This window comes from Salvia hispanica, chromosome 2, assembly GCF_023119035.1.
Source record: "Salvia hispanica cultivar TCC Black 2014 chromosome 2, UniMelb_Shisp_WGS_1.0, whole genome shotgun sequence".
NCBI classification, from domain to species: Eukaryota; Viridiplantae; Streptophyta; class Magnoliopsida; order Lamiales; family Lamiaceae; genus Salvia; species Salvia hispanica.
In genome coordinates this window covers 20,330,169-20,340,371 of record NC_062966.1, presented here as the reverse complement: position 1 = coordinate 20,340,371, position 10,203 = coordinate 20,330,169, and the positions used below count along the sequence as shown (strand labels likewise).

Below are 10,203 nucleotides of genomic sequence, written 5' to 3'. Positions count from 1 at the left end.
TTTCCTATTCATCCTGATCAGATTACTGATTAGTGACTCTTTGGCATTTAGTGTGAAAGAATGGAGAGAGAGGAAGAAAAGACAAATAGTAGAGTGAAAGCCATGCTTCTTCACTTATTAATGTTGGTAGTGGCAGTTACATGAAATTGAATATATCTTATTAATAAACATAATTGTGTTCAAAGAAATATACTAGTAAAAAGAGTACAGGTCTGTGAGGATCTACTGTTGATCACCTTGAAACACATGCTCCATAGATTTCTTTCACTGGAAAACACACACTAGAAGACAGGGAGGGAGGGAGGGAGAGAGGAGAGAAACTACTAACACTTTGATGGGGCTAAATGTCAGTGGGTAACAATGGACCACTGGAAGTTTCTGTTTTTGGGGTTTCACCCAAAGGATTACCTTTTACCTTTTCAGACCAACAACAAACAGATACTACATAACATGTTGCAGAAACACTGTTCTTACCATCTTTAACCTTAATAACAACAATAACATTATACATACATATTGTGCATGGCTTACACATTCTACAGTGTCAACATCCTATCAAGCCCCTCTTTTGGCTTGCTTTTTTGTCATCATTTTTTTCTTGCTCATGTCTCTTTGTAAATTGCCTAATATCTGTGCACCAAATTGATTGATTTGGGCATGCATGCATCCATCTCTTTTTTTTGGAACACTCTCTTTTTCATTTCCTTCTTCCTTGATTTATCGCTCACATCAACCCATGGTCTTGCTTCCCATACTTTCTTCATTTATGATACCAATATGGGTGGGGAGATATCTCCAAATCTGTGGCACTATCAGATTTCTTCAATTGGGTAACTTATGTTGGTGGCTTATTTTTACAAGCAATAGAAGAATTTAGTGGGATTTGGTATCATAGGGTTTAACTTGGAATTATGCAAATCAATATTTAATTTGAACCTTTTCATGTTTAGGAAAATTACTCATTTTAATTTGCTTCGTTTTTTTGGGTGGAAGGTTTTTCTAATTATTTACTACTCCTACTATTTTGAAAGAATTATACTTTATCCGAGTACAAAAAATAGACATGATAATGGACGAGATAGATTTTAATGCTCAATTGTTAAATAATGAGAAGGAATAAAAAAAGTGGTCCATAAAAAGTTGTTAAAGTTGTAGACCACAATATGTATAAGTTGTAAACAAATAAATGCATGAAACTACTACTACTATTAGTTTTATTTTATTTAACGAAGGGAATAGACAAAGTTATCTCTAAATTGTACTAACAAGCAAATGAAATAGATAAAGTTCTCTCTAAATTTTAACAAGCAAATGACCATGCTTGTCTCATCTCGTATCTTAGTAAACAAAATTTATTAGATTTTCCCTTCCACAAAAATGTTAAAGTTTTGATTATCTTTTGATATCTACCTTTTTTATTGAGATATATGTTGAGATTTAAAGTTGCTCGAGCAAGCCAAGCCAAGGCTGTGGCTACCCATCCCTATCTTGCCTCCTTCAAATTAAAAGAGCCGTTTTTTTTATTTTCTATTAAGTCAGTTGGTAAACCATAGTTAGAATTTACTAAAAAAACAAATATGGAAAATGACAGTCAATTACTCTAAAATAAAGTCTGACAAATCAGAAATTGCTGTTTGTTAAGTAATTAATCGGATGAATGACGTATGCATAGCGTCAATTGCTCCCGACGAATCAACGACCTCATAGTTTCACTGCACCTCTACATTTATCTAAACGCTCTATACCTACCTAGATTCCCCTACCGGCCATCAAATTTTCACGTATTTACATCTAAGTTTTATACTCTACTTTATTTTATAACATAATGTTTCTCACATTCTAAAATTTTACTCCGTCCCATCGAAGATGACCCACTTCCCTTTTTGGTTTGTCCAAATCAAGATGACTGATTACTTAAAATGGAAATCCCTTTATCTCTACTTTATTCTTCCTCTCTTACTTTACTCTCACCACTTAACACACAAAATAAAATTGCATAAAATCTCATGCCGCCCAAGGAAAGGGTCATCTTCTGATAGGGACCTCATATTCTATTTTATTCCGGAAGGGAGCTGATATTCTCTCCGTATATTTATTTAGTTTATTTATATTTTAGTATTATTTAGTTATTATGATTTTATTTACTTTCCATAGTGGTTAGGATTTGATTTGCTTTCCTAGTTTATAGAAGATCTTTTTGTACCACACATATTATAAATATGTGTGGAGTCTTTTATTATTATCAAGCAGAATGAATTAAATTAATATTTATCATTCTCTCAAACACGGTTTCTCCCTCTTGGAGAAAACCGATATCTCCCTCAATCTCTCTCAAATTTACGCTAATCACCCCTTTTCTTCAAGATAGGCAATTAAAGCCTATGAAATTGGTGCTTTCATTAGGTTCTCATCCTCCTATTGATTTCTACCACCATGTCCGTCTTGCTGTCAAACTCTCCTCCAGACTCTCCTCCTCGGTTTTCTGGTGTTAACCCCGTGAGATGGATTTTGGATGTTCAGGAGTATTTTGACTATCATTTGTTTTCTGATACTGATCGTTTGTTTTTTGTGAGGTTATTTTTTGACCATCCAGCATCTGTATGGCTCCACGAGTATCAACGCTCGAATCCTAATTGCTCATGGAAAGGATTTCTGGATGCTGTTTATCATAACTTTGATGAGGATGCCATTTACTTCGCCGAGAATAATAAACTTCTCAACAAAATTTCGTAGGCAGTTGCATATTTAGCAAAAAAGGAGGCCATGGCTAAAAAGGAGGCCACATCTGATTCTGTCGTCGAGACTATTGCAAAAAATGACTATGTGTCAACAACAAATGTCAAGTCTGATCCCGTCATCGACGAGACGGAAAAAGATGACAACGAATCGCCTCAAGCGTTGGATGAGGCAATGGCTTTGGTGGAAACCAAATGTCCTCCACAATCTCATAGCCCAAAAATCAATGTTGTCATCATTGGTTATGTCACTGAAATCGCTGAAGAGATCTCATGTCTGAAGATCGTTTCTCCATCATTCGTTGAGGTCACAAGCGATACAATTTTATTTGCAGATCTAAACAAAGACAACAAGATGAAAGATTATTTTTCCGACTTCCACCTTGAGGGCAAGGTGGTTTTCAACGGTGGGGGAGTTGATAGGGACCTGATATTCTATTTTATTCCGGAAGGGAGCTGATATTCTCTCCGTATATTTATTTAGTTTATTTATGTTTTAGTATTATTTAGTTATTATGATTTTATTTACTTTCCATAGTCGTTAGGATTTGATTTGCTTTTCTAGTTTGTAGAAGATTTTTTTGTACCACACATATTATAAATATGCGTGGAGTCTTTCATTATTATCAAGCAGAATGAATTAAATTAATATTTATCATTCTCTCAAACACGGTTTCTCCCTCTTGGAGAAAACCGATATCTCCCTCAATCTCTCTCAAATTTACGCTAATCACCCCTTTTCTTCAAGATAGGCAATTAAAGCCTATCATCTTCCTTGGGACGGAGGGAGTACAATTTTATTATCCTTAGTACCTAATTTATGTGTACAAGACATCATTTTTCATGATAGTTAAAATGGAAATAATGTTTTATGAAAGAAAACATAGAGAAACAAAACTCTGCACAGAAACTAAAGATGATGAACAAGAAATCGAGGCAAGTTATGGTGAATTTGGTCAAGAATTTGTCGCCATTTTTCAAACTCTTTGCAAAATGGAAGTACATGCAACCGTATATTGATGAGAATAATTTAATTGCAACACAGATTTTACAGATGCTGTGATAATTATTCGCATATTAATGCACACATTTCTGTTGATGGATTAATATAAGTGAAGTCGATTACTATTGAATGTACTGAATGTGATGGATACATAACATATTTTTCTAGTGTGGGTTTATTGGTCGGAAATAATTAAATGCAGTTCGAAGTGGACGAATGATTATGGAGAATGAGTTTTACTTTATTAAAGGATAAAATTGTAAGTTTATAATAGTATGTATATGCACATCTATGGATTGATAGTTCAAAAATACCACAGTTCTTCCACCCATTTTTTTAAAGTCTTCATTTTGGAGTTTATACTCAAAAGAAAACTAGTGAGATGGGAAATTCAAGACACTTTTCGATCAAGAATATTCCAATTCAAGATTATACTAATTGTAAGTAGATTAGACCTAGATTTTAGGATTTTCTTTGAGTTCTATACCCCCACATACGACACATCCATGTTAAATTACAATTCAATAATTCATCAAGAAAAAAGGTCTAGATTTTAGACTCCCTGTGAATTCATTCTCTCCCACCTAAATTTGGACAAAACAAAACCAAACAAATTAAAAATTTTAAGTCAAATTAAAAAATCAAAGTCCCATCAGATGTGATGGGAATCTGCAAAATTAGAGATAAAAGATGAAGACAAGAAATATAATATTGCAGGATAAGATATGTATAAATACATAGAATTTATATGGGTGAATAATTTATAGTTACAAAGTTTATAGTTTGTCAGTCTTCAGAGGGTTCTTGAATGAACAACCAGACAACTCTCAGAATTTTCTGAGCCATCCCATTTTTATATGAGATTTTATGGCTGAAAAAAATCTACTAACTTCTATTATTTCCTTTTTAAATCGAACAATATATACAATTCTACAGGTGTACATGATTTTGGATCAGTCTAGATGTTGGCCGTCTGAAATCAATCTCTCATAGCTTGATTTATTTCTGTGTAATAGGTACTGATTAAATTGGATTTAAAATAGAGTTTCTGATTCTGATGAATGACTTTGTGCTCCATTTTGATGTTAACATTGGGTACAACTAAAAGAAATAAACCACTAATTTATGCCTCAAAAGAATATAAGTTTGAACGCGTACAATTCAACTTTTATACTCCATTATTTTTGTTATTTGAAATGAAATTTTAGTAGTACATGAATATTAATGCTGCAAATTTTGATAGAGTCATGTGGTAAAAAAACGCTAAAATATTAAACAAATAATTATGTGGTTTGACTTTGAATTTAGCTACTTTGCTTAATTGAAGCGTATTTATAACATGTTGAGTTTCATTGTAATAAAGTAATAAGCTTAAAACATTTTTTAACGAGAGAGAACACATGCTTAAGCCCGCAGCTGAAAAAAAAATATTACTACTACTTGAACAAGTAGGAAAAGAAAAGAACATGTTGTTCGAACTTCGAAGATTCCTCCAAAGCCAATGGGTTTATTGCTAACATTGATTTTCTTTGGAAATGATCATGTTAAGACTAACTGATTACAAAATACAGATTTATGTTTCCTTTTGCAAAGAAACAAAGAGACAATGTAGGAGAGATATTGGTTGAACATTAAATAAGATGATAGATTAGGCCCAAATTTACTGGATTTAGCAAATACTTTTGGGTTTCAAATTCAGGAAAGCCCAACCCTCAACCAGAAACACGTGACTTGCCACAATGTATCTACAATTAAAAAATTGGTACTACTAAATTAATTATACTAGTACTAGTGGAGTACTTTTAATGAACAAGCATGTTTTTTTAATTGTATTTATTGTCTGTATTTTGGGCATGAATGATTGAATCCATTTGTACGACTTGATCAATTGAATGTACTATTAGCATATGCATATATAAATAAACAGGTGTGCATCTATATTTTTTAAATTTTTTTCCGCATAATATCTACAACCAGATCATTTATAATCTATATGTACATACTATTACACGTAGATGATTAAATTTCCCATTGATTTGCGGTTATAATGCAACTTTAAAAACTAAACTCATATTTTAAAAAATACTAGTATCATATAATATAATCTCTGAGTTCCCCATCATGAAAAAGTCCATTTAAAATTTGAAATTGTGCTACCATTTCATTATCATGCATGCATATGGGCAACAAATGTGATAAGAAGGATTAGTACAGCACGCCACTCCCAATTGATATTCCAACAAAGGCAAAAAAGATATTCCGAAATTAAAGCATGGCAGCTAAAAAGATATCAGAATTTTAAGAAAAATAAAACTAAATAAAAACAACAATTCAAAAATGTGAAAAGAACATATCTCTTTCATAGTAATATTACTAAGTTTTCAAATTTCATATCCACCTAAGTTCTCTTCATCTACCAGTCCTTTTTTCTCGTGTCTGACTACTGTACATTTACAAACATTTTTTCCCTGCAACTTGCACCAACATAATTAACAATCTACAATAGTGATTACACAACAAAATACACCTAGAAATTAACTAGTAAAAAAAATAGTAAATCTTGGTCACAAAGCATCAATAATCCTTTGTTTCTTGTTAGCATTTTTCAATCCGAACATGTCCATCTCCATCATCCTCTTCCCACCGCACGGGACCTCCGATATGTTCACACCAAACAGCCTCACTATCGCGGGGGGCGGCCCGCTATTATTCCTGGCCTTAAAATCTATGTAAAGCTGCCTATCCGGGGCGGTGGATCGCCCGAAAGTGACAATGTCGCCGGCCCGCAAATTCTTCTCCTTGACGAAACGGCTCCACCCTTTGGTCAGCACGTAGCTCTGGCTGCTATTCCAATAGGAATACCGAAATCTCCAAACGCTACCGCCGGAGTCTTCGAAGTTGAGCAAAACTCCTTTGGAGCTGTTCCCGCTCTGCAATGGGAAATGCTTCTCCGCGTGCTGCTTCGGGATGACGAGGCGGTTCAGCTTCCCGACGTCGCTGGGCGTCACGGCCTTCTCGAAGAGCTGCTCGGGGGCTTTGTCCGGGCGCGAGCAGGAGGGGCCGCGGCCCCTCCGGTCGCCCAGGTGGCGGCGGCTCTGCTCGAGCTCGTCGCCGTAGGTGTGCTTGCGGAGCATGTCGACGATCTCGGCTTTGGAGTGGGAGCTGAGGAAGGCGGCCTCGTCGTGGTGGCGCTCGGAGAGGGGCTTGAAGTTGGTGACGGCGTCGCGGCCGCGGAAGCGCTGGGCGGCGGTGTCGTAGGCGCGGGCGGCCTCCTCCTCCTCGTTGAAGGTGCCGAGCCACACGCGCTGGTGCTTCTCGTAGATTTGGGCGCCCCACCGCCCGTTCGGCTGCGGCACCACGCCCTTGAACCGCGACGACGGCAGCTTCCGCGACTCCGCCTCCACGCCGCTCTCCGCCGCGTCGATGATCACGCTCGCCCCGCTGCCCACGCGGCAGAGCTTCTCCGCCGCCGGCGGGCTGATCGAAATGGATTCACTAGTTGTGCTTTCATCTATGCTGCTTACGTCCATTTTTTCGAACAATTCTAGAGAGAGAGAGGGTGAAATATGGTTTATGAAAGGAAAGGAAATGAAATGAGTTATTGAGATGAGGGAATAGGTAGCTAGTATATATATAGGAGTAGCCCAAGGTTTTACGTTTGTGGAAATCAATATCTTTTGTATACTTGCATATGTTTCAAATAATACCACTACATCGTCATTTTTAGTATATTAAATTATGTTGATTTGGTATTAACACATCAAATGTGATGATCATAAAGTTTGTGTATGTATCAAAAACAATGCAGTGTTGTCAAATCAGCTTTGTTTACTGGTTGATGCAAATACAATTATTTTGTACTAGTATTTGTAAATTTGGATTAAATAGTAACATATGATAAAAGTGGATTATAATATTTTTAAAAATAGAAAAAAGGGTGAGGAAATGCTAGATGTGGGTAATGTGGGTCAACCCTTAAGATAGTAAGGAATAGGAAGATTCATGATGGGTAGGTGGGTACCCTATTTAATTAATGTTTACAACTGATATTTTAATCAAGAAAAACGAAATTGTAACTTGTATATGTATTTGTAATGTAATGCAATCAAGTACAGACTATAAAAGAAAAATAAAAGTTTATATTAATGAGAATAATATAAAAATGTATAGTAGGAGTAGTAAAGTATGTGTGTGTTGTGGGGCAGAGAGGTTGATGGGATTCACATGAGTGTGGACCGTGTATGAGTAAGTTCATCCCCCCTGAGCCAGCTGACTATCAGCATGGTCATCCCATTCTATGCCTATATACATAACAAATTGACATTTTTTATTGCGCAAAATCTTATCCTCCCATTATCATCGCCATTTTTATCATTGTATGTGTCAATATGTTTATATAGCTATATATTATTGCAGTACAAACTACTAGTTTATTACTAGATCATTTGATGTATTATTATAAATGTAAAATGGAATCACTTTTGTGGCATACATAGATTCCTAATGGCATTTACATAGGTGGAGCACCTTAGCAATCACTATTTATGAATTTTATAATGACTTTCACACTATAATTCACGACCCATATACGAAATTGATTAGAAAAAGGGTATATAATATTTTTCACATGAAGAATTGGGAAAAGAGTTGCAAGAGAGAGAGTGTGGATGTGGGGGCATGTTTATCTGGAGCAGCATTGGGTGCAATAAAAGCAGACAACAAATAAATGAGCAGATTTAGATGAAGTATCAGCATCAGATAAGATTGAAAATTATTCATGTAAAAAAAGTGAGAAATTGAAATAACAATCTCCCACTATAGGATGGGGGAGTGCATGGGCCACTGTATTTAGGCATGGATCACCAAAACTCTCCTATCCACGTCAATATTACTATCTGACATCAAATTACTTTCAACTTTTGTCTTTAAAATTTAATTAAAATCCATAAATTTATGTTTCATTCTTTTGGTGAGTGATTGATTTAATGAAAAATTCTAACTAAACTTTTCTTCTGGAGGTACTATTAGCTATACTGTGGTTGAATTGAAAGATTAACAATATTATGACTATTTGATTTATGTACGGATAGTAGTCCGATCTTCTGTAATGGGGCCCACTTTGTTTGCCAGCTGTAATAAGCCAATTTAAAGATTTATTAGCATTCAATAATTTGAGTTTTTCTTGGCCCCCATCATGGAGCAACCTCCACAATAATATATACTCAAAAATTCAACTAATTTAGGATAATGATATTAATTTGGGATCTCTATAAATGCACTTTAGATATTGCACAATGCGACCACCTTGTACATTGAAATATTGTTGTAAAATTATATATAATGCTTTTTTGATATATTCACTGTGTCCACTATTACTACTAATTTTAATAATAGGCTATACAAATTTTAATATAAAACTAAATTCATTAAAAATATATAAATAATTAGATGATTATTAATGAAAAATGTGTGACTAGTTAAAGAGATAAACTTACCAAAACTGAAATTTTCAAAACTTTAAGATTAAAAAAAAATGACTATTTGTTGTGAGGATAGACGAGAACGAATATCCCATTAGGAAACGAGTATAGAGTGAGTTTTATATTTGTAGTACTATACTTAATTTTTCAATTTACTAATTCTATCAAATCTTTTCAACTTGAATCGATTTTTACTATCAAAATTTGGAATCGCGACAGGACATAGTATTATTTCTTTTAAAAATAAATTATATATGAGAATATTAATATTTAACTTAATCTTTTATGAATAATTACTTGAACAATAATTAATTAAATTGATACAAGTTGAAATTAGATAATGTGCTCCAATCTCAAACCATAAACAAAGCCAATAAAAGATAATGGGGAAATATTTTTGGTGGATTGATAATGACGTTTGATCAATGGTCTCGCATAAATTAGGTTGGGTGTTAGACATGGATGGTAGAATAATTTAGAACCTTCCCTAATATTATCAAAGTAGAAAATTTAGTAACAATATACTTATAATTTTATGTTGATTATACAAGGTTCATATGATGCCACGTGAGCTAGTAGAGTACAAATTAGAAAAAGAAAATTCAACTAAAATGTGAAAAATGGTCCACAAAGAAAAGGAATTAGAGAAAAATAGGAAAAAAAATCGTACGGTAATTGTGCATTAGTCATACGGATAGCATGTCGATGTTAATGGCTCTCCTCGCAGGTGGGAACACGTGAACATGTGGGCTGTCACTCACACGGGACCATATATACGTACACAGATACACTAAATTTTACGTATTTCCTGAATTGCCCCTCATGTTGAAGTTGCAACAGGGAGATCGCATGACCATATTCGTCTTTTTCGTTTAATTAGTTTTTTAATTATATGGTTTTAGCACAATAATGCTAAGCGTTTCAAATTTAAATCGAACATGTGTGGATGCATTGTTTTTGGTCACTTTGAAATTTTGATCAATCT

General features: G+C 34.6%; 1 protein-coding gene across 1 annotated transcript; it reads right to left on the bottom strand.

Moving 5' to 3' along the window:
• Positions 1–6,076: 6,076 nt before the first annotated feature.
• LOC125205837 (AP2/ERF and B3 domain-containing transcription repressor RAV2-like) lies at positions 6,077–7,342 on the bottom strand. Its single transcript, XM_048104989.1, has one exon. The coding sequence runs from the start codon at positions 7,266–7,268 to the stop codon at positions 6,303–6,305; it is 966 nt and encodes a 321-aa protein (XP_047960946.1). The 5' UTR covers positions 7,269–7,342; the 3' UTR covers positions 6,077–6,302.
• Between the last annotated feature and the right edge of the window lie 2,861 nt (positions 7,343–10,203).

What these genes read in the sequence shown, in the direction of transcription:
- LOC125205837 (XM_048104989.1), bottom strand. Translation starts at nt 7,268, where the DNA reads ATGGACGTAAGCAGCATAGATGAAAGCACAACTAGTGAATCCATTTCG.